The following is a 24,708-nucleotide window of genomic DNA, read 5'->3' on the forward strand; positions in this document are numbered from 1 at the left end:
TGTCACCTGAAAAAGCCTCCAGAAATAGGCAATGATTAGTAGTGTTGTAGCAATTTCTAATGTACATGTATATAGTAGATGGTATTTGAAGTAGGTTGTCTTAGGAAAACAGTAATTTGGAAAATCTTGCTCCCAACTAATTACTAATTGACAGCTTGTAAATTTAAGTTTCTATTAACTTATTCAATAGAGCTTCCCAAGTTTCAAAAATTAATTTTAAAGCCACCCATTCCTTTCATCTCCAAAAAATAAACAGTTGGGGTATTGGGTAGTCTTTAATTGTCACTAGTACTCCTTTAAGAAATTATATTCATGTTCCTTACATTTCCAAATTATATGTATGTTTTATCTCCCCAGATGACTGTAAGTTGATTTTGGGACTTAAAAAAAATCTTTAGTCCCTCCTATAGCGCCATGTGTGTAGTAGGTGCTTGATAAACATCTGCTGATTTGACTTGAGTAAAGGTGGTGTTGCTTTAGGAAAATAGGTCTGAGCCTGGATGTGTACAGAATGGGCTGAAAAAGTTGGAAGCAGGGGGCCCAGGTAGGCGATAGCAAGAATTCAGCTCTGGAATAAGGGCCTGGATGACAGTGGTGGCAGAGGGAATGGAAAGAAGCAGCTGGAAGTAAGAGATTTTATGAAGGAAGAATTGATGGGGCTTGACAAGCAGTGCAATGTAGGGGACAAAGGAGTGAATGAATTGAAGATAATTTAGTTATTTCAAATTGAATACCTGAGAAAATGAGACCACTCATGAAGTCATAGAGAGATTTTGTGATAATGATGTTGATGATGATAATACCTAGCATTTATACTGTGCTTTAAGGTTTTGCAAGCACTTCTTAGTGTAATCTCATTTGATTTTCACAGCAACCCTATGAAGTAGGTGCTGTTACCCTCATTTTTCAGATGAGGAAACTGAGGCTGAGGGAAGTTAAGTGACTTGATCAAGGTCACACACCTGGTAAGCAGCTAAAGTGAGATTTAAACTTAGGTTGTCCTGATTACAAGTCCAACATTCTATCCATGACACCAGAATGTATTTTGTGCTGATATTTCCCCATTTTAAAATTGAAAACTGAATCTCAAATTAATTTTATACATTCCTGAATCATTTATTATTTTGTAAAAGCTCATGATAATGATAGTTTTTTCCAATAAATGGCTTCATTATAAACTTATCTGTATAAGTTCTCTAATACTAAATTTAAAAAGGAGGCTGGCCTTTTTCATGATCTGTTAGTGGTTTAAAAAAGTTACTGTCTCTTGATTTATTTTAAAAGATATTCTGCTTTTATTCAATTATTTTTAATTTAGCTATATTCAGAACATTCCAGTTGTTACTGAAGAAAAAGGAGGAGATTTTGCCTTTATGGAAAATTCTGACAAAAGAGTTTATAGGTCAACAATTGATTCTAATTATCAAGTCCTTGGATACCAATGAAGAGGGAGGACGGTAAGTGTAAATATATATCGTTCATATTTGTTTTGATTCCCTCTCCAAATGGAAATATATTTTCCCGTTTTCTTAATGAATTAACTTTATTTCATTTAGTTTGCTTTGACACAGACTTTTCCAAGAAACAACCAGACTCTGTAAACAAAATACATTTTCTGAAAATAGTTAAATGAAACCACCTCAGAGGGATAGTATATTCATTTCAAATTTAAGTTCATATATGTAAAAATTATAATCTGTCTAGTTAAAACACTACTGTAAATAGTTGTTCTTATTAATGACATTCTTATTCACCAATAGTGTGGCTTTTTATTTAAAAATTTGTGCCTTTTAAAAATTATTCCAGCAACTTCTAGTGCTATTTTATAAACAATAATTTAACTATAGGATTTTGTTATTCTGTCCTAATGACAATGTAAACAAGTAGAGCTCCTTTAAAAATTATTTTGCATAGGACAGAAGTTTAATTTTTTAACTCACTCTGTCTACATAGATTTTTGAGTCTGTAGTAGTGTGCTCTGGCAGAGAATACAGATGAATGTAATTAAGAAAAGAGATGACACTTTACAAATTAAGTCATATGTTGTCCCAATCAAGTTAACGATGTGCTCTTTTTTCAATGCAGAAAGCAATTATTGGCTGTCCTGAAGGAAATTCTCACCCTACCAATTCTCTCGATTTCCTTTGTGTCTTCCCTGGTTGAGAGACTGCTTCATCTTTTTAATGATGATATTAAGAAGACACAGATTGTAAGCAATTTTCCTTTCTGTAAGAGTATTTATAAATATGAGAGGCAGTATAGTATAAAGGATAAAGTATTGAGCTCAGGGTGAGCAGGACCTGCCTTTGACACTAGCTTAGTAACCCTGGACAAGTCACAACCCTCTGTATGTTGCTTGGGCAGCTCCCTAGAACTTATCCACTAAATCATGGGCAGTTTGCCCATTGCCATTTGACTAAATCATTGATCCCTGTGAGTGGTCCCATGTTCCTTGGAGCTATGGACAGAGTTGTCTCTATCCCTATTTATTATGAACTTTATTATGATGTCTTGTGGTCTAATAGCTGCATGTGAATCAGTTTTGTCTCTTCAGCCAGATTATAAGTATCTTTTTTTTTGGAGGGAACAAGGCAGGACAATTGGGGTTAAGTGACTTGCCCAAGGTCACACAGCTAATGAGTGTGTCAAGTGTCTGAGTCCGCATTTGAACTCAGGTCCTCCTGACTCCAGGGCAGGTGCTCTACTCACTGCGCCACCTAGCTGCCAGGTTGTAAGTATCTTGGTGACAATGTCTATCTTAATTTTTTCTTTTTGTTTTTTTTTTGTATTGCTCCATAGTTCCTAGTGAAGCCCCAGCTCCATAATCACTTTTAGTCTATATTTGTCAAAACATTTTGAACTGGTGCTGTTTTGGTAGCAAGTGGCAAGTGGTCTCTCTAATCTATGGGCTCTTCTAGGTGAGGCTGCTCAGCTGTTTCTTTTTTAGCTCCTGGCAATTTCTCTGGCTCTCTCCCATGCTCTCCCTTCCCTGCTCCAGCTACTGACCTCTCCGGCTTCCATTAAATCCCAACTAAAATCCCACCTTCTACAGGAAGCCTTCCCCAACCCCTCTTAATTCCAATGCCCTACCTCTTTTATTATTTCCTATTTATCCTGTACATCTCTTGCCTTATATATAGGTTGCTCCCTAATTCAGTTTTAGGCTCCTTGAGGGAAGAGACTCTCTTTTGCCTCTGGTATCCCCAGTGCCTGAAACGTTAAATGCCTAATAAATATTTACTGGTTGATTGAATGAGTGACAGAAAAAGAGAGAATAGAGTCACTGCTTTTACTTCTTGTGCTTACATCCTGTTTTGTAAGAGAATATGAAAAGACATTCCTTCTCCATTTTTCATGGAATTAACAGGAGATAAGTTTGGATAACATAAAGGACAAGAAGATTATGTAGAAAAGAAGCAAAATTTAGCTTTACACTGTTTAATCTATAGCACTATTGACTTACTAAACCCTTTTCAAATTCTTTCTACATATGTGTGTGTGTGTGTGTATAGTCTTTTCTTTAAAGAATTTTTGAGACATTCTATTGGATTAACTTTTTCTCTATCTTTTTCCCCTAGGCTAGTGATCTAAAAATATTTAGTATAGTTTTCAATAGCAATGTTTTTTCAGATGTTTTCATTATTTTTCTGTGGAGTCTGGATAGGACTTTTTGTGCAGTAATTTTCTATTCTTGAATGAAACAAATCTTTATTGAGCAACTAGTGTATACATTGTAATGTGATAGGCACTAGGACAACAAGAATAAATACAATCCAAAGTGAGAAGATGTCGCAGGTGATACTTTGATGAAAGTAAAAGTGAGATTTAGGCAAAGCACCATAAGAAATGTGAGGATGGAGAGAATGCTTTCATCAGGTGGGGGACTTAAGCAGAAAGAAATTGCATGTATCAGTGTATCATAGACTTAGGTTACCTGGTCCTATCCCATTAGATAAACTGGTAATAAATGGTAGAACAGGGATTCAAACCTAGGATCTCTGGGGGGGAAAAATAATCCTGAAGGTGTTAGAAGTGCTATAAACAAGTAGATAAAATCTTGCTATCTCAGATGAAAAAAATCCAAATATACCAATAAGCCATCCATTTAAAAACAGGTATATGGATGCTTCAAAGATCTATTTTAAAAAATAATTTTTAAAAAATTTTAGAGTGTCCCCAAAGAACTCTCAAATGTCTTCATAGTATTGTTGCTTGGGAAGCAAACATTTCTCTTCCTGCCTTTTCATACACTTTACACGAATTACAGAAAATTTTGATTTGAAAGGTTTATATAATGTGTTATCTCTAAAAAACCAACTACAGAGAATTAAATAAGACCACTGAAATTGGAAATTAATTATAATACTATGCATACCATTTCCTACAGGACAATCTTCCTTGGCATCCTGAAGTCTTAGCAAGAGCCAGGATTGCATAGATTTTTACATTTTGAATTTTATCTTTCAGTTTAATAAGCATGGCCCCATTAATTTTTATTGAACAGATCTGGGCATTTTCAACCATACTTTCCAAATGACCATTCATAATATGATAGCTCTAAATCTAACTACATTGTTTTTGCTTCATGGAAACATATTTAGGATTAGTAATGAAGCATTATAGAGAATAATAGAAATTATTTTTACATAGAAAATAATGTCATTTGATTTTTCTTCACAGTATGAAAACAAATACGCTTTCTCAGTTCAAAAGACTTTTTTCTTACTTTCTGAAATATGTTCAGACCATTTTGTAAAATACAACAGGGTAATACTATTTTCACATCTTTTGACTTTTAACAAATACCTTCTCTTTTCCCTTGTATCTTTAAACTTCTTTCCATAGCCACTATAGGCATTAGAGAAAGCATGACAAAGGCCTGGAAGCAGGAGCAAGCAGGGTAAAAATGGGGCAGAGTAAGTAGTACAGTTTAGCTGGAATATAGCCCAGGCAAAGCAAGTAGTCTGAGGTAAAGTGGTAAAGGGAAGTTGGATCAAGCTGGTGGAAAGTTCTGGATGCCAGGCAGAAGTTTGTATTTTATTTTTTAGGCAAGGAGGATCTAGTGAACAGAAGGCCTAGCAATGGTGAGTATTTACTAAATAGTTATTTTTTTAATATAGGGAAGTAATGTGGACGCAGTAATGTTTTAGGGAAACTACTCTGGCAACATGTAGGATGTTTTAAAGGAGGAGTTAGATGAGAAACTGGAAGGCTAGTTTGAATATAATACAACAATCTAGATGAAATAGAATATGGACTAAACTAGACTGTTTGTGATAAAAGTGGAAAGGATGGGAGATTCACTGCTACTAAACCATCAGTAGAACTTGACTAGTAAGTGGATGTACAGAATGGGGAAGAATCAAAAATGACTCTCAGCTTACTAGCCCAGGTGACTTGGAGAATGGTGGTATCATCAAGAAAAATAAATCAAGGGGAGGGATAGGTGTTGAATATACAGTACTGACTTGTAGGCGCTCATGATACCTCCAAGTGTGATACTCAGTAGGTAGTTCAAAGTTCAGGGCTAGAGCTCTGGGGAAAAGTTGGGAGTGGTATTATAAATTTTGAAGTAATTTGCATAGAGGTGATCATTGAAGCTATTGAGAGTCAGTGACAACATCAAGGGAGAGGGAGGAGGGAAGGGACTCAAGGAGAGAATATTGGGGAAAAAAATAGAAAATTTGGAGAAAATAGGAGATACTTGGAAGAAAATAACCACCACGATTTCTTTGTTCTTATCAGGTTACAGAAATTATTTCAGAGATCCGGGAGCCCATAGTCACTGCTGATCCTACTGAAGATTCTGCTGAAGCAAGAAAAAAAGAACTCCAGAGTAAGTCCCTTCCTAACTGAATATCATGGTCAAGGCTAGTGTGTGCTTTAACTTTTGACTTTTGTTCTAACCATGGTCAGAGAACTGTGCCTCGAGGGAATATCGAGAAAATTATAGCATACTTTAAAAATTCACGTTTATTGATTAAATAACTATACTCTAAGAACATCAAAATCTTGGTCAAATTGTGTCTTTAAAAATGGATCCATACATTTTTTTTCCAAAAATTGATGTCTTTCTGCTTGATGTCATTGTTCTAGATTTTTGTCATTGAATTGTTTGATATGTTAAACCTACAAATGTCACTTTACTACAAGTTTTAATAACAAATTTAATAAAGATATTTTTCGAATCTTTATTTAGCTGGCTGGAGTAAAAGTAAAGCTTACTGAAGCCAAGGGAGCTCTGGAGGAATGCCTTACTCTCCAGGATTTTAACCATGCCTCCCTGTTAAAAGAGGAAATAAAAGAACTAGAAGATACCAAAATGGACCTAATAAAAGAAACAGAACAACTTGAGATGAAGGAGGTTCACATGGAAAAGGTACAGACTGGAAGTATTTCTCATATTAAACGTCAACTACTGTTAATCACCAGACTAAACCTTCATTTTCCTTTATCAAAGCCAGAAACCTTGCAGATTGTGCTTTGGTTTTAGCAGCACTGTGGCTTGACCATAAGACCTGCCATTCTGGCTTGCTTCCCTGGTCCAGAGTTGGGAAGCCTTTATTCAGCTGCTCATCCTCATTAGCTAGTATGTTATGCATTTATGTATCCTGCTAATCATAATGACCTGAAGTCTTTGTACTTCCTTTACCTTCTCATTAACGTCTTCCCTTTTTTCCATAATAGAAAGGGGGCCCTGATTGGGGGGGGGCACTCTAATTTCCTGCACTCTCCTGCCTTTGCAAAAAAGATCTGGTCATTCTTTTTCAGCTCAGGTGTGGGTCATCATGGCAGTGAAGCTTCTAATATCATTCCCTCTAGCTAATGAAGTCTTCACATCAGCTCGTCTTTAGTGCAAAAGTAATCTTGCATAAAATAGCTAGATTATCCTTTCACAATCTTAGTTGTCTGTTAATATTTTTAAAAACTATTTCTTAAAGGATCTGTCTTCTTGCCTTCTGAAAGTGTTAAGCATCTTTGAACAAAGGACTTTACAGAAGATTCTATACTGGTTTCTTCATGCCATTTAACACTAAAAACTAATTAATAAAATTTATTCTCTCTGATTCCAGAGGTGCCCAAGGATCTCTTAGTACCTTAGTACCATTGTTTTGAAAGTCTGTTATTGTACCAAACACTTGGAAATGCTTAAGAATATTTTTGTAAATTCTAGGCGAAGTTATTATCCTTGAATTGTTTAAATGATGTTTGTTTTAAGATTAAATTTTAAATGAATACTTCATCATTTAATGAATGGTCTGGAATTTGATTTTCACAGAATTTCATTGATCTTAATTTTCTTCAGATTCAAAAAGTCTCAAGATGTGTGTGTATGACACACTTAAAACATGATTTTCAGAGTTCTTGCTGACAAAGGTGTAATTTTAAAATGCCATCAACTGCCAGTTATAATTGAGAAAAGGCTGGCATCTGCCCTCTCACGAGCAGAATCTCTTTTTCTGTTTAACTGTAGTTTAGCTATGACAGTCATATTCATGACAGTTCATGTCCATTTTGCCAATTCAATACAAATGGTGTTCATAGGATAACACTGCTCTAAGTATCTTTTGGGGTTTTATGTTTGTTTGTTTATGAAGTGCTTTAACTAGCTGTTCAGTGCATACTCCACTTATTTATCATATTGTTAAAAGAGGGGCAATTATTTTTTCTAATTTCAGCTTTGATTTTGGGGTTCAACTACTTTTATTTTTTATTTAATTTTTATTTAAGTGTTTCCCAATTACATTTAAAAATGTTAACAATCAATTAAAAAAAATTTGAGTTCCAAATTCTCTTCCTCTCTGCTATCCCTTCCCCTTCCTTAAGAAGGCAAGCAATTCAATATTGATTATACATGTGAAGTAACACAAAACATATGTCCACATTAGACATGTTGCAAAAAAGCACAAAATAAAGCAATAAAAATAAAGAAAGTTTAAAAAGTATGCTTCAATCTATAGTCAGAGTTCCTTTGATTCTCAATTTGGAGGTGGATAGCATTTTTCACCATGCATCCTTCGGAACATTGTCTTGATCATATTAGCTAAGTCTTTCGCAATAGATCATCCTTAAAATATTGCTGTTACTGTGTACATTTCCTGGTTCTGTTCACTTCACTTTGTATCACTTCATATGTCTTCCCAGGTTTTTCTGAAACCATCCTGCTTGTCATTATAGCATAGTGGTATTCTATCTCAATCATATATCACAACTTGTCCAGCCATTTCCTAATTGATGGACAATCTCTTGATTTCCAATTCTTTGCCACCATAAAGAGAACTGCTATAAATATCTTTGTATAAATAGGTTCTTTTCCCCTTTCCATGATCTTTTGGGATACAGACCTAGTAGTGGTATTGATAGGTGAAAGGGTATGCACAATTTTATAGCCATTTGGGTGTACTTACACATTATTCTCTGGAATGGTTGGACTAATTCACAGATCTTACCAACAGTACTTTAGTGTCCTAAATTTTTCTGCATCTCTTCTCGCATTTGTCATTTTCCTTTTCTGTCATGTTAGCCAATCTGATAGGTGTAAGATGGTATCTCAGGGTTATTTTAATTTGCATTTCCTAATTTGTAGTGATTTAGAACATTTTTTTCATGTGACTATTGATAGCTTTGATTTTTTCTTAAAACTTCGTGTTCAGATCCTTTAACCATTTATCAGCTGGGGAATGAATATAAATTTGACTGAGTTCCTTAATAATTGAGAAATGAGGCCTTTGTCAGAGAAACTTATTGTAAACATTTTTCTCAGTTTCCTGTTTTCCTTCTAATTTTGTTGTATTAGTTTTGTTTGTGGAAACCCCTTTAATTAAATATAATCAAAATTATCTCTTTTACTTTCCATAATCCTCTTTGTCTCTTGTTTGGTCGTAAGCTCTTCTTTTATCTATAAATCTGACTGGTATGTATTTCCATGCTTTTCTAATTTACTTATATCATCTTCTATGTATAAATTATTTATTCATTTTGATGCTATCTTGGTTTACAGTATGAGATGTTGATCTGTGCCTAGTTTCTGCCTAACAGCTTTCTTGTTTTTCCTGGCAATTTTTTGTCAGACATTGAGCTCTTACCCCATGTTTGGGTTTATCAAGTACTAAATTTCTATAGTCATTTACTGCTATGTATTGTATACCTACTCTATTCCACTGATCCACAACTCTATTTCTTAGGCAGTACCAGATTGTTGTGATGATTACTGCTTTGTAATATAGTTTGAAATCTGGAACTGCTGGACTGTCTTCCTTCATGGTTTTTTTCATCGATTCTCTTGATATTCTTGATTTTTTTTCTTCCAGATGAATTTTATTTTTTTTCTAACTCTATAAAATAAACCTTTGGTAGTTTGATATGGCACTGAATGAGTAAGTTAACTTAGGTAGAATTGTCATTTTTATTATGTTGGCACTGCCTCCCCATGATCAATTAATATTTCTCCAATTGTTTAGATCTGTCTTTATTTGTGGCAAAGTGTTTTGTAATTGTATAAGTGTAGTCTCTGGGTTTGTCTTGGCAGATAGACTCCCAAGTATTTTATATTTTCTGTTGTTATTTTAAGTGGAATTTCTTTCTCTTTTCCTGCTGGATTTTCTTGGTAACATATTGAAATGCTAATGATTTACGTTGTTTTGTTTTATATCCTGCAGCTTTGCTGAAGTTGCTTATTGTTTCAGCTGGGGTTTTTTGATAGTTTTGTTTCCCCACTAGCTATTTTTATTCCTTCAATTTCTTTTCTTCTCTTATTGCTATAGCTAGCATTTCTAATACAATATTGAATAATAGTGGTGATAAGGGCCATCCTTGCTTCACTCCGGATCCTACTGGAAATGTTTCAAGCTTATCCCCATTAAAGATAATTCTTGCTTTTTGGTTTAGATTGATATTACTTTTCATTTTAGGACAGGATCCACTGATTCCTATGCTTTCTCATGTTTTTAATAGGATTGGGAGTTGTATTTTGTTAGACGATTTTTATGCATCTATTGATATAAATGTGATTTTTGTTGTCATTAATAGTCATTAATACTGATAGTTTTCCTAACATTGAACCAGCCCTTCATTCCTATTATAAGACCCATCTATTCATAATGTATGATCTTTTTGATATATTGCTATAATCTCCTTGCTAGCATTTTATTTAAAATTTTTGCATTGATATTCAGTAAAGAAATTGGTCTATAGTTTTCTTCCTCTGTTTCTGCTTCCCTTGGTTTAGGTTTCATATTTGTGTCATAAAAGGAATTTGGTAGTTATTTTTTTTCAAATAATTTGTATAGTACTGGGATTAATCGTTCCTTAAATGTTTGGTAAAATTCACTAGTAAATTCATTTGGTCCTAGGGATTTTTTTCTTTTTCTAAGATAAGGTTATTTAAGCATCTGTTTTCTCTTCTGTTAATCTGGAACATTTATATTTTTGTAAATATTCACTCATTTGATGTAGATTGTCATTTTTACTGGTATGTAATTGATCAAAATAACTCCTAATAGTTGCTTTAATTTAATCTTCATTGTTGGGGCATTCACCGTTTTCATTTTTGATAATAGTAATTTGGTTTTCTTTTTTTATATCAAATTAACCAATGGTTTATCTGTTTTATTGTTTTTTCCCATAATATTAGCTCCTAGGTTTATTTATTAGTTCAGTGAGTTTTTTTCATTTTGAATTTTATTAATCGTTTGATTTTCAGGATTTCTATTTTGGTGTTTAATTGTGGGTTTTTAATTCGTTCTTGTTATAGCTTTTTTTTAGTTGCATACCCAATTAATTCACTGATCTTCTCTTTCTCTCTTTTACTGATGTACACACTAAGAGATATACATTTTCCCCTAAGGACTGTTTTGGCTGTATCTCACAAATTTTGGAATGTTGTCTCATTGTTGTCATTCTCGGTTAATTAAATTATTGATTGTTTGCTCTTTGACCCACTCATTCTTTAGGATTAGATTGTTTAGTTTCCAATTACCTTTTAATCTATGCTTCCATGGCCCTTTATTAAATGTAATTTTTATTGCATTCTGGTTTGAAAGGTGTGCATTTAACATTTTTGTATGGTTGTAAGGTTTTTATGCCATACTACATGGTTAGTTTTTGTGAAGGGGCCATGTGCCACTGAGGAACTCCTTTGTATTCCCATTCAGTTTTCTGCAGAAGTCTATCATATCTAACTTTTCTAAGATTCTATTCATCTCCTTGCCTTCTTTCTTATTTATTTTATCTAGGTCTGATAGAGAAGGTTGAGCTTCCCCACCAGTATAGTTTTATTCTCTATTTCTTCCTGTTATTGATTTAACTTTTCTTTTGGGAATTTTAATGTTATACTATTGGGTGCATATATGTTTACTATTGATATTATTTCATTTTTCTATGGTTCATTTTAGCAAGATGTAATCTCCCTGCTTTATCGCTTTTAACTAGATCTATTTTTGCTTTTGTTTTGCCTGAGATCATGATTGCTACCCTGCCTTTTTTTTAACATTAGCTGAAGTGTAATAGATTCTGCTCTAGAATCTTATTTTATCTCTGCTTATGTCTCTCTATTTCAAGTGTGTTTCTTGTAGACAGCATATTGTTGGATTCTGGTTTCTAATCCATTCTACAATCCACTTTTATTTTATGGGTAAATTTATCCTGTTCACGTTCAGTTATGATTACTAACTATGCATTTCCCTCCACTGTTTTCTTCTTTTTATTCTCTTTCTCTTTTTATCCTGTTCCTCTTCTAAAGTCTCTTTTGCTTTTGACCACTGCCATTTATCTTTTAATATCCTACCTTTCTTTTGTCCCCTTCCCCTCCTAATTCCTTGAGTAAGACAGATTTCTACTACCAATTTAGTGTCTACATATATTTTCCCTCTTTGAATCAATTTGGATGTGAGTGAGGTTCAAGTGTTACATCCCCTGCCCCCACCCCCACCCAACCTCCACTACCTGGGGTACAGAGCCAAGATGGCAGAGAAAAGGCAGAGACTTGCTCGAGCTATCTCCCAAACTCCTCCAAAAACATTACAATAGTCACTCAAAATGAGTTTTGGAGCAGCAGAACCCACAAAAGGACAAAGTGAAACAATTTCTGGCTCAAGACAACTTAGAAGGTCTACAGGAAAGGTCTGGTGTGCAGAGGTAGGAGTGTTGTCCGGGTGCAGGTATATGGTGTGAGATACTGGTCTATACCTCGTTTCTGCTACACTCTTTTCTAATTTTCCCAGCAATTTTTTTCAAATAGCTTGAACCTTATCTCATCAGAATTAGCTTAAAGAGGAAGTAACATAAACACTCAGTTGGATATAGAAATCTCTCTTCCAGTAAGGAAATAAAAAGTGTGTGGGATGGGGGTGTGGGGGTGGGGGTGGGGACTGATAGAAGAGAGTGCGAATTTGAGGAGGTGGTTGTTAGAAGAAAGAACACTTGTGAGGAGGGACAAGGTAAAAGGAGGGAAAGAGGGAGGAAAAGCAGGGGAAAATAGGATAACAATTAGTTATTGTAACTATTAATGTGAGTGGGATTTGCTTACACATAAAATGGAAGTGGATAGCATGGTGGATCAAAAACTAGAATCCTACAATATGCTGTTTACAAGAAACACATTTGAAGCACAAAGATATACACAGAGTAAAGGTAAGGGGCTGGAGCAGAATCTCTTATGCTTGTAGCAATCATAAGCAAAAATAGAGCTAATTAAAAGAGATAAGGAAGGAAACTATAGCTCATTAAAAGATACCATAGACAATAAAGCAATAACAATACTAAAAATATATGCACCCAAATAGTATAGCATCTAAATTTTTGAAGGAGAAGTTGATTGAGTTACAGAAGGAAATTGACAGTAAAACTATGCCAGTGGGGGACCTCAGTTTTTTCCTCTTAGGTAACCAAAAAATAAACAAAAAATAAGTTAAGAAGTTAAATAGAATTTTAGAAAAGTTAGATATGATAGACCTCTGGAGAAAATTGAATGGGAATAGAAAGAAATGAACATTTTTACACTGGTACATGGCACTTACACAAAAATTGACCATGTATTTGGGCGTAAAAATCTCACAACCAAGTGTAGAAAAGCAGAAATATTAACTGGATCCTTTTCAGATCATAATACAATAAAAATTATTTTCAATCAAGGGCTGTGGAAAGATAGATTCAAATTGTTTCAACTACTTTTAAAAACATATTAGAAAATTGATGGTTAGTAGGGCAAAAATAGATTTTGAAATCTAGAGTTTTGCAGTTTCTAAAGTGTAGTTGCCACTTTGAAAATGTTCATTGGAAATTCATTGGTTATTAGCATAGACTTTAGTACTTCAGTTTGAGCTCTATGGCTAGAGCTTTGTAACCTTGTATACATAATGAAACATTCTCTCCCACTTATTCTGAATAGTTTTATTTTCTTTGATTTCAGAATGATCCTGAAACATTACAGAAATGTCTAATTTTATTCTATGAACTTCTGAAACAGATCTCTATTTCCACAGGCATAAGTGCAACCTTGAATGTTATTATTGACTCTTTGGTAAGTTAGCAGTGGCTCCTAAAGCTTTATTTTAGTGTTCTCCCTTCCTCTTCACCCCTTTTCAAGCAGTATACTATTTAGTATTGAAAAGTATGTGAGTTGTTAATATTTTTATGTGTGTAAAATGTGTCCTTTGCAAAATGTTAGCTATGAAAACCAGTGATTTGGGGGAGGGGAGTGTCTTTTAAGTTAGAAATTAATGTAAAATATATTTAGTCTTGCACAGCAAGAGCTGAAGATGTTAAAACAGATCAGGGATGACAGTGCAAAAGAACTTTATCACAGATTAGATTATATTAATTGGTTTAATCTTAAGTCCCATTCAAAGGGGGTTTATTACCTATTTATGAAACGATCACACCTATAAAACAGGGGTCTTAACATTTCTTGTATCGTGGACCCTTTTGGCAATCTGGTGAAGCCTATAGACTGCTCAGTATAATAGTGCCTATTTTATAAAGGAGCCAATTTAGGCCAGTTTGATTATTGTTTTAATGTGTTAATGAATTTATATTGAATTATAATCTTATACATGTTTTCAAGTGATTGTTATATACTGAAGATTCATTATATTCATCTCAGTTGTTTTAATTTCTAATGCTTTGTTTTAGATTCTTCCTGGAATAACAAGTATTTATCTTGAAGTGAGAAATATGACTGTTTTATGCTTAGGTTGTTGTGGTCTGCAGAACCAAGATTTTGCCAGTGAACATTTTGCACTGTTATTGCAGGTAAAATTTAATTTTTGACAGAATTTTGCTTCTGCTCTTTTGGGATGGAAATGTGTATCTATCATAATCATACTAAGTAGATATTCTTTAATTTGGTTTCTGTTCATGTGAAGCTCTTGCCTTCCCCGTGTGCCCCCCGCCCCCGATAGTTTCAGGGCTTTCATTAGAATGAGGAAATTTGTGCTTCCTTTAGGTTTTAAAACCAGACCCACTGCCTTTCTCAGATTGCGGTAACCAGAATTGATTTCACAAATTTATATCTACTTTTGTTAGATGATTACTGTTTCACTTTGATGCTATTTCCATTATCTAGAACAGTTGCTGGCCAAGTAGGAATGAGGGGAGTTAAAGAAGTCCAGGTATTAAAGTTGCACTGTTTTTGGAATTTAGAGCTAGATATATTATCACAATTATATGCACTAGGATATGGTTGATCTTTTACAATTCTTGCCTTCAGAAAGTTACACTCAGTATGTATGTTCTTAAAGATCTGCACAAATCAGATTCATGTAAAGTGAGCTGTGGTGTCCTATTTTGTTTTTTGGACATTTTATAAATGCTTTTTCTTAGTTTTTATTGTCAGTGGCTCTTAACAGGTAGCTTTAATTTTTCTGTTAATACTTCCTGTGTTACTGATAGATAGTTATCTGTAATACTTCAATAATCCACTGGATCCGTGATGTCATTGATATGGGTATTCCTGACTTTTCTCATCTTGTGCATTTCAATGCACTTATGTCCTGCTTCTCTAAGTCTATTAATATTCTCTGGGTAGTAGTATGGTACTTGGCTGTTGTCCTCTGATCCTTTGCTTTCAGTACGTGACAGACTTACCCCTTTTTTCTTCTCATACTATTACAAAGAGCACCAGAAGAAATTTCAAATGTTCATCCTGGAAGAGGAGATATAAGTGGACGTGTAACATTTGCCATCTTTAAATATTTGGAGGACTATCATATAGAGGAAGGACCAGACTTTTTCTGCTTGGCCTCAGAGGGCCAGCCCTCAAGTAGTGAGTAGAAGATATAGAGACTGATTTAGATTTGTTGTAATGAAAATTTCCCAGTAATTAGAAATATGAAGATGTTGAATGGATTGCCTTAAGAGATAGAAGGCTTCCTTCCCTTGCATTTTTCAAGCTGGGTAACCACTTGTTCAGGATATCATAGAGAATATTGTGGTGAAGTGCTCATAGACAGTAGCTGAGAAGTCCCTTTTTTCTCTGATTCTGTCCTGATTATTGGATATCTCTGCCTCTGTGTCCTACCAGCTCCTCAAACTCAGCATGTTCAGAAGGGAATTGGGCTTCTTTTCCCTTAAGTTTACATCTCTTCTAGCTTCTTGAAATATATCAATCATATTGCTATCCTATCGATCATCTAATGCTCTGATTCTTGATATCATGACCTTTCATTCTTCCTCATTCCTCAGTACCCTACCCAGTCATTTGCCAGGTACTGTTGATTCTACTTCCAAAATAACTTTTGCCTCTTATTTCTCTGCTCCAGCTGCTTGCACCCTGGATCATATAATCATCACTTTTTAACTGTCATAGTTTCCCGACTACTATTGTTATACTAGATAGCGAGTGAGACGCCACAGAGTATAAGTTTTGAATGGAGAAGTTTATTAGCCGGCAGTCATTCGGGGAAAATTCCCAAAGCAAATGACCACGTTTAAACCGAGAGGGTGGTTTATATAGACAATACAGGATTCAGTGCTTAATTATCTCTTAAAGTTTACATATGTTACTTTGCAGACTCAGCAAGCCTGTGTTATTTCACTTTTTATGACCATGATACATTAGAGGAACCTCCTGAATAGATTGTAAATACAACATATCAGATAGTTGACAAAGTGTCTATAGGAATTACAACCCAGGATCTCTGTCTCCAACTTTTGCCATAACTCTTGAAGCTAGGAAGGCTCAAGATAAGGCAAAAGTCATATAATTCAAGATAATGTCTAGGGCCAAGGCTTCCATCCTGGTAATTAGCTTACATTCCTTGGAAATGTCTTAGGGGCCCAGGACACTCGCCAAACAGCAGGAACTAAGTCTGATTTTCTTACACAAACTGGGGTTTGCAGTTAGGGGCTGGGGGCAGGGTTTTTCTAGCAATAGCTGGCTAGTCAAGTATCACACTATCTCTCTTCTCTTCAATCTATCCTTTACACAACTGCCACAGTTCTTTTGTGATTATCTTTAATGCTCAGGGCTGACCATATTAATTTCCTACTCAGAAACTTTCAGTACATATTATTTAATGCAAACTCCTTAGCTTGGTATATTTGAGACTTTCTGTAATTTGGTTCCACCTTACACTTTTCAGCTTGATTTCGTATTCATTGTCTTCAGGTACTCTATACTCAAGCCTAACTGAAGTTGTAGCTATTCCCTGATGTTCTCCTGTTTATTAATTCCATTATTTAGTACAGTCCTTTTCCTTTTCCTGGAATGTCTGCTAATCTGTATTTCTTCAAAGCCTCTTGGATGCCACCTGCTCTGTGAAGACTTCACTAATTCTCCTCTTTCTCTGTGTCTCCCTTCCCGCCAGCTATCTCTCTCTCCTCAAGTTTTCCTAGAGCGCATTATTTTCATCTTGTCTTTGCCCCAATTGCACCCTCTGTTGTATCATAATTACTTGTATGCTTGTGTGCTCCATTACTACTAGCCCCAACCTGGCCAACCCTCCTTCCAGGTTTCTCCTCACCTTGAGTTCTCTATATGGATGAAACTGCAGATGTGGTTTTAAAAAAATCTCATCACCTGGTATATTGTATGCACACAATTGCTTAATCAGTGTTGGTTTGAATTGAATTTTCAGGATGCATCCATTCTCTATTTTGAGATACCTCAATAGACTTCTTCTGTTGAAGTGCAAATTAAAACATCATCAGAGTTGTTTGACAGAAGTACATTCCTCTTCCTTTTCTTCGACTTAGGTTTTGCAAATGGATGATGTCACAATAAAAATAACTGCTCTCAAGGCAGTTTTTGACCAGCTGTTGTTGTTTGGGACTGAGCCATTTAAATCCAAAAAAGTCAAGGACCTTGAGAGTGGAGAAGCAGAGATAACTGAAGGTGGTGATCCTGACCATGAGCTAAAACTAAAAGCTGTGGAAGAAGAGACTGCCTCCCCTAAGAACATCCTGAAGCTTCTGGCTGGTTTTTTAGACAGTGAGGTAAGGAACAATTGTCAGCCTGTTATGAAACATCCTTAGAAAGTATTGTTATTTTTTTTACATTTATATGTGGACTCTGAGTTTCATGTATATTTCCTGCATCGTAGAGTGTCTTTTAAACCAAATATTGATATTTCCCCCTAATATTTTTGTGCTCTTATTTTCAGAGGAATGAAGGCTACTTAGGGATTTCTTTATTTCCCTTTCTCTTGCTTTCCATTAATGTAACTTGACAATTTGGGGACACAGCCAGTGTTTCTTCCATATTCTTAGGTATTGAAATTGCTTTGCAAACATTTCTGATCACCTCATTGTTCATAAATTGTTTTGGGCATGTGTGCATTGGTGTCATCTCCCCCAGAAGAATTATAAGCTTTTGAAGGACAGCAATTATGTCAGATCGTCTTAGATCTCCCTCAAACCTAGTAAAGAGTTGAACACATTGCAAGCACTTAAGAAGTACTTGTTGATTGCATGGCTTATTCAGATTAATGACTTCATACTAATAAGTACAGAAGGTGAAATATTTTGTTCTTCTTTTCTTCCAAGAGGAATTTCAACAAAATTCAGATTGATTTGGTAATATCTCTTCCAAAGGATTATATTGTATGGTCATTTATTAATTTAGCAAGCATTTATTTAAAACCTCCTACATGCAAGATATTGTGTTAGGTACTGGAGAATTAAAAAATAAAAATGAAACTGTTTCTAAACTCAAGGTGCTTGTTGACTGGGCAAAAATCACATGAACATAGGTATATAGAGAGTAAATATGTACAGAATAAACACAAAATAATTTCCATAGCTAATATAACAGTGAACACTATAGACTGAAAAAATTAAATTTTTTGGAACTAAGGGGGGAAAATGGTTTTTGAATACTTTCTACTGTAAGCTCTTTAGGGATAGGGACCCTTGTCACTTACACAGTTTTCCTGAGTACTCGGCATAGCCCTGGTGAAGTCAAGCCAGGCTAGAGCCTCAGTTAACTTTAGCTACATTTTCCAACCCTCTTTTCAGGGAAGCAATAAAGGCTGTAGAACTGATTACTGGAGACTGTTTGATCTTGCCCAAAGGATATTATAAGAAAACAACATGGTGTAGTAGAAAGGCCTGGATTCAAGTGTCACCTCTGACACCGTGACCAGCCAGGACTCAGGACAGGTCATTGACCCCATTCTGCAAAATGCAGCGACTGAACTTGACCATCATTCATTTCCTCTAGCTCTTTCATTCAACTCCTCTTTAAAGACTTATACCTTTGGTAGCTAGGTGGCGCAGTGAGTAGAGCACCGGCCCTGGAGTCAGGAGGACCTGAGTTGAAATCCGTCAGACACTTGACACACTTACTAGCTGTGTGACCTTGGGCAAGTCACTTACCCCAATTTCCCTGCCTTCCCCCCTCAAAAAAAGACTTATACCTCAAGCCCCACCCTCTACATGAAGCCTTTCCTAATCCCCTGTACTTCTAACCTATTCCCTAAACTAACTTGTATTTATCTCGTATATGTTCTCATATTCTTCTGTAAGTCCATATCTCCCTCAAGAATGTTAGATTTTTGAGATAGAGACTGTTTGACTTTTTTTATTTGAATCCTCCATCATGTAGCACAGTGCCTGGCATGTGGTGAACACTTAATAAATGCTTTTTGATTTGGTTGATTGACAAGGAGGATTGTTAAGACAAGCTGAAGAGTCATTCACAGGATCACAGATTTAGAGGTTGAAGGTAACACAAGTCACCTAGTCCAACCCCTTCATTTTATAGGTGAGGAAAGGAAGGCCCAAAGAAGTTGCCCAAAGTCACAAAGTAAGTAGCAAAATCAATAATCACCGTCCTTTTTATGCAAATCCAGCACTCTTTGCCCTATAACCATATGCTGCCTAGACCCCTTGCTGTCCAACCTTGCTAGAAGGCCTGCTAGTTTAGTGGTTTTATCTCTTCTATGCTAAGACTAAAAAAACAGCTTCTCCAGTGAAAAAGCAGCTTCATGACATTGAAAAGAAAAACTCATTAGTGCACAAGTTAGATTACAGAGATTTACAAAATCTAAAGACTAAAGCACCAAAGACTTCCTACACTAAAAATGGTTTGAGCTATACTAGGTGGTTTCTGACATCAGTTTCAACTCAAAAGAATCTAGGATCTAGAATTCAGTTGTATTCTAAAGTAGGAAACTGAAAATTCTTAGGAGATATATATATAGTCATTCCACAATTTTTCATAATTTATACACCTATAAGTATTGTCTTTGTCAGTATAGCTTGGATAGATATCCATGTATGAATTCATTTTCCAAATGACTTTGACCTATTTGAGCTGCCAAAAAGCTATTGCAAAGTTTGGAAACAATTTCTTCATTTTAAAAATAGGAATACTGATGTTCTTCATAGTAGTGGTATGAAGAAAACACTTTGTAAACTCTGACTCTGGAAATCCCAGTTTATGCACAGCTGATCCAAGGTTAAATTATGAAATGAGCAAAATTTATCTTTGTGCCCTTTTTTACACTTCATTTCCCATAGCACGTTCTTTTAAAGAACTGTGTAGGTAGGTGGATATTGAGCATTATCTTTAGACAGTAACAATGTCAGAGATGACTCCTTGTCTATTTTAGAAGTAAGAAATAATTTCAAAAATATCATTTCTGTTATTATCCAAATTTGTTTCAGATTTCTGAGCTCCACACAGCTGCTGCAGAAGGACTTGCCAAACTGATGTTCTCTGGATGATTAGGTAGTAGCAGGCTTCTTTCTCCTCTTGTCTTGTTGTGGTACAATCCTGTGACTGAAGAGGATGTTCCACTGCGACATTGTCTAGAGGTGTTCTTCCCTATATTTGCTTATGCAAACAGGTATTTAAATCAAATTAATATATTAAAATGTAATTGAAAAAGTGATTTAATTCATCATTTGAATTGTGAGCAAGATGAGGGAAAAGAAAGAGGATACTACAAGCACTTAATTATTACTAACTTTATAGCATAAGTACATTTCAGCAGAGGCTCCTTTAGTCAATTTCTGTGAAATAAGTCTTCATTTCCCTTATAAAATTAAGTATATGCTCCCAATAAAAATTATCACTAAACGAAATAAGTTAGGAATTTTAAGTCTGAAGTCTTAAAATAGCTCAATAAGAATTTGAATTTTTCCTAGATATTAATTTTTCCTGTTTAACAAAACATTTTGCTAAAACCCATTTAAGGAAAGCTTGGCAAGAATAGTCAAAGTTATCCCAAGGCATTTGAGGACAAAAAAAGATGGAAGGTAGAAAACATACTAAAAAAAGAAAAATATTTATAAAAAGTATTATATCAAATCATATTCTCCATCATGGAACCAGCATACTTAAACCCCAACATCATGGTCAAAGATGTTTTTATAAGGGAGGTAGATATGGCATTAAAGAGAACAAAGATGGGAAAAGTAGCTAGATTAGACCAAGGAGAAGAGATCTTTGTTGGAGCAACAATTTTGAGGGCATCAAAGGATCAGTGTGAAAAGTATCTGAAAGAGGGGATGGTAGCAAAGATATGGGGGAAAAATTCAGGGAGAACATCAATCAAAATTTTTTAGTCATCTGTACATGAATTAAGGGTATTCTCGGTGAGACTTAGCAGGGACCAAGGAGGTTTTCCCAAGCTATTTACAGCACTAGAAGACATCTTTGCCATCTCAGTCTCCTGAAGGAAGTAGGAAATATAAGATCCCATTTTGCTTATTATTTTTTGGGGGGGAGTAAGGCAGGGCAATTGGGGTTAAGTGACTTGCCCAAGGTGACACACCTAGCAAGTGTGTCAAGTGTCTGAGGGCAGATTTGACCTCAGGTCCTCCTGATTCCAGGGCCGGTGCTCTACTCACTGCACCACCTAGCTGCCTCATTTTGTTTATTTGTTTGTTGATTATTAATAAGCACTTATTTTGGCAGAGCAGAAAGGTGACTTATAGGCTCTTTTAAAAACAAAACACCTCCTCTCTATATACCAAAATTATTAGATACATTATTTAAATAATAACAGCTAATATATATAGGATTTTAAAATTGGCAGAGCAATTTGCATATATGACCATGTTTTACTCTGACAACCACTTAGGAGTTAAGTGCTATTATTCCTAAAGAGGGGCAAATTGGCCTAGTTTGGAAATGGATTAGGTCAGAAACTCCTAGGGTAATTAGCAGTGGATCCATTAGCACCTTCTGCACTTCCTGCTTGTCTAGGAGAGGGAGACCTGGTCAAAAAAACACACTGCAATAACCATGTTTATGAGAGAAGGAATTCAAAAAATATTTCAGTGACTGTTATTTTGTATAAGTAGTTGCCATCTACATTAATGACAAACATGATCATAATTGTTTTTCCTTTTTTTAAAATTCCTTTCACTAGTCTGATAGAAAAATATTTTTGTAAACCTTTGGGAGCAATTTCTCATTTAGTTTTTCTCCCTTCATTGAAGATAGTTAAATTCAGACCACACATATAAGATTTATGAGTAATAAGATTTGGATTTGAAAAATGACATTGTAATTATAAAAAGAAAAAAAAAAGAAATTACTTTCAGATACTGTTGTACCATAGGAAATGAAGAGCAGCATGCTCTCAAAGAAACCTGGAAAGACTTATATGAGCTGATGCAAAGTGAAATGGACTGTGTATAAAGTAACAGCAATATTGTAGGGTAATCAGCTGTGAATGACTTAGCTATTCTCAGCATTACAACGATCCAAGACAACGCTGAAGGGCTTATGATGAAAAATGCTGTCTACCCCAAAAGAAAAAACAGATGGTGTCTGAATGCAGATTGGAGCATACTTTTTTTTACTTTATTTTTCTTGTTTCTTTATGTTTCTTTCACAACATGACTATTATGGAACTGTTTGGCATAACTATGCATGTATAACTATATTGAATTGTTTGCCTTCTCAATGAGGGGGGTGGAGAGGGAGGAAGGGAGAAAATTTGGAATTCAAAGTTTTAAAAATGAACGTTAAAAAGTGTTTTTATATGTAACTGGGGAAAAATAAAATACTAAATAATTTTCTAAAAAAGAAAAAAAATGACATTGGAGATTAATCCAAAATGTTCACTTTACAGATGAGAAAATAGTCTCAGAGAGGTTAAGAGCTTACCTAAAGTTACTCAGGCAGTAAATTATAGAGCTGAGATCCAACTAAAGGTTCCAAACTTTGTACTACTCATTGTACTGCACCGTTCCATTTTGTGTGGTCCATAACACCCTACCAATTTCAACGAAGCTAAGCTGTTCATTTTTATTGAGGGGTGGTAGGCTCAGATAAAATGACCCTACCCAAGATGTTTAGATAATGTTGGACTAATCTATACATTATTTGAGTGAAATTTATAGGTAATATTTGTTCATTTCATTTGGTTTTCTGTTATTAAAAACTTGAATTTCATAATATTTTAATAATGCCTCATAACTTTTATAACAGGACTAATCAGGAGTGCTTTGAAGGCACTTTTTTCCCAACTCTGAAAACACTGCTTAATGTGCCTGCATCTCCTCCTTTAGCTGAAATAGATATTGCTAATGTAGCTGAACTACTTGTAGACTTGACAAGACCAAGTGGACTGAACCCTCAAGCCAGAAATTCCCAGGACTACCAGGTAAACATATTAACACAGAGGGAGAAAGTTGGTAACTGATACACTAATCAAGGTATACCTGTTCTGGTTATGATGCACTTTAGAGGCTCAGCCCTTATGGTCAAGACACAGAATTGAAAAAGGCCTGGAGGAACCCAGTTTGCCTCTGGCTCCATGTGAACTCCCTGAAGAAATTACATTCAGATGTTTGCTAGCAGTCACTTTGGTTTGTTACTTTGAGTCCTTTGAGGGGATAACAAGTAAAGAAGGTCATAGATCTTGCCCTTCAGGAACGTAGAACTAGTATCACAAAATATAGGCCCTTTGAAGACTCTTGCTGGTGGCTGTTCTGTTTGAGGATTACAGGTGACATTACCAAGCACCTGCACAGCAACCCTATGAGCAAGATAAATTTTTTAGCCATTTTAAAGATGAGAAAACTGAGGCATCTAGTGATAAAATGACTTTTCCCCAAGGTCACAGAGCCAAGAATTAAATCTAGTGCTTCTGACTTTAAGTCCAATGATCTTTTCACTTTGCCACACTGATTTGTAAATTCAGCTTAAGAGTTCCAAAGTTGGACAAAATCAGTTAGATCCTTTTATACTTACCATGAAACATAGAAATTCAGATGTGAATTGTCAAGTGATTAAGGTGAAATAAAGAATTCACACAGCTCAGTTAAGTAATCAAAGATCTATTGAGTGCCTACTGCGTGTGAGGCATTATGCCAGTTGTCACTGGGTACTAAATTTATGAGGAGGTAATAATGATAGATGCTCAGAATTGAAAAGACCTGAAAGGTCACTCTATAAAACCTTTACCTTGCCCCTTTACAAATGGAAGACCTACTTCCTAAAGGAGTCAGTTCAGTCTTAGATAGCTGTAGTTGTTAGGAATTTTTCATTAAATTGAACTGAAATCTGCCCCCCTTCAACTTCCACTTATTGCTCCTAGTTTAGTCCCAAGACCAAGCAAAACAAGTATCTCTCCCTTTTCCATAGAACAGCTTTTCAGATAACTGAAAGTAGCAGTCGAGTCCTCCCTACATTTTCTCTTTTGCTACCTAAACATCCCTAGTTCTAAAACTCATCCTTTTATGGGATGCTTTCTGATTCCTTCCTCATCCTGGTTGCCGTCCTCTGGGCCTACCTTCACTGCTCTTCCTAGAATGGTATATCAGTAAGGCCATATTCATGACTTCAAAGATAACCATGAATATGCCTGAATGGTCCAGAATTGCCGGATATAAGGAATTCTCTAAGTAGAAGGCAGAGGAGTTAAAGCACTTATTGAAACTCAAAAGTAGCAGACCCACGGACCAGTGTCCCCAATTCGACATCCTGGCAAGAGTCTTACAAAACCAGTATGCTCATCTTACAACAGTGACCAGGAGGCCACAGAAAAACATTATGGCAGCAAGTCAAGCCATACTGGTGCTTCCCCCACCAATGCCAGGGCCCTTCAGCAAGAAGACAACCCACTGGCCTCAAGCCCCTGCTCAGCACTCTCCAGTCTCCATGAGGGTCAGTCCTGCCTTTTTGTAGTGCCTGCCGCAGTCACTGCTGCAATCTCCAAGCTGTGTTCCAGCTAGCTGACTGCTTCCTCTCTCCTTCAGCTCTAAACTGTTCTCACCAACTGCCTCCCCAACTGCCTCTTAGCTCTCCTG

General features: G+C 35.5%; 1 protein-coding gene across 1 annotated transcript in view; it reads left to right on the forward strand.

Moving 5' to 3' along the window:
• The window catches only part of LOC118833260 (condensin complex subunit 3-like), an 82,883-nt gene that overhangs the window by 46,053 nt on the left and 12,122 nt on the right, over positions 1 to 24,708 (forward strand). Inside the window, 10 exon segments of the mRNA XM_036740617.1 lie at positions 1,319 to 1,381; positions 1,383 to 1,457; positions 2,086 to 2,209; positions 5,746 to 5,836; positions 6,210 to 6,379; positions 13,409 to 13,519; positions 14,131 to 14,250; positions 17,194 to 17,433; positions 20,107 to 20,288; positions 22,886 to 23,060. Coding sequence (XP_036596512.1) covers positions 1,319 to 1,381; positions 1,383 to 1,457; positions 2,086 to 2,209; positions 5,746 to 5,836; positions 6,210 to 6,379; positions 13,409 to 13,519; positions 14,131 to 14,250; positions 17,194 to 17,433; positions 20,107 to 20,288; positions 22,886 to 23,060 — 1,351 coding nt within the window.

The sequence above is a fragment of the Trichosurus vulpecula genome (assembly GCF_011100635.1).
Source record: "Trichosurus vulpecula isolate mTriVul1 chromosome X unlocalized genomic scaffold, mTriVul1.pri SUPER_X_unloc_7, whole genome shotgun sequence".
Classification (NCBI taxonomy): Eukaryota; Metazoa; Chordata; class Mammalia; order Diprotodontia; family Phalangeridae; genus Trichosurus; species Trichosurus vulpecula.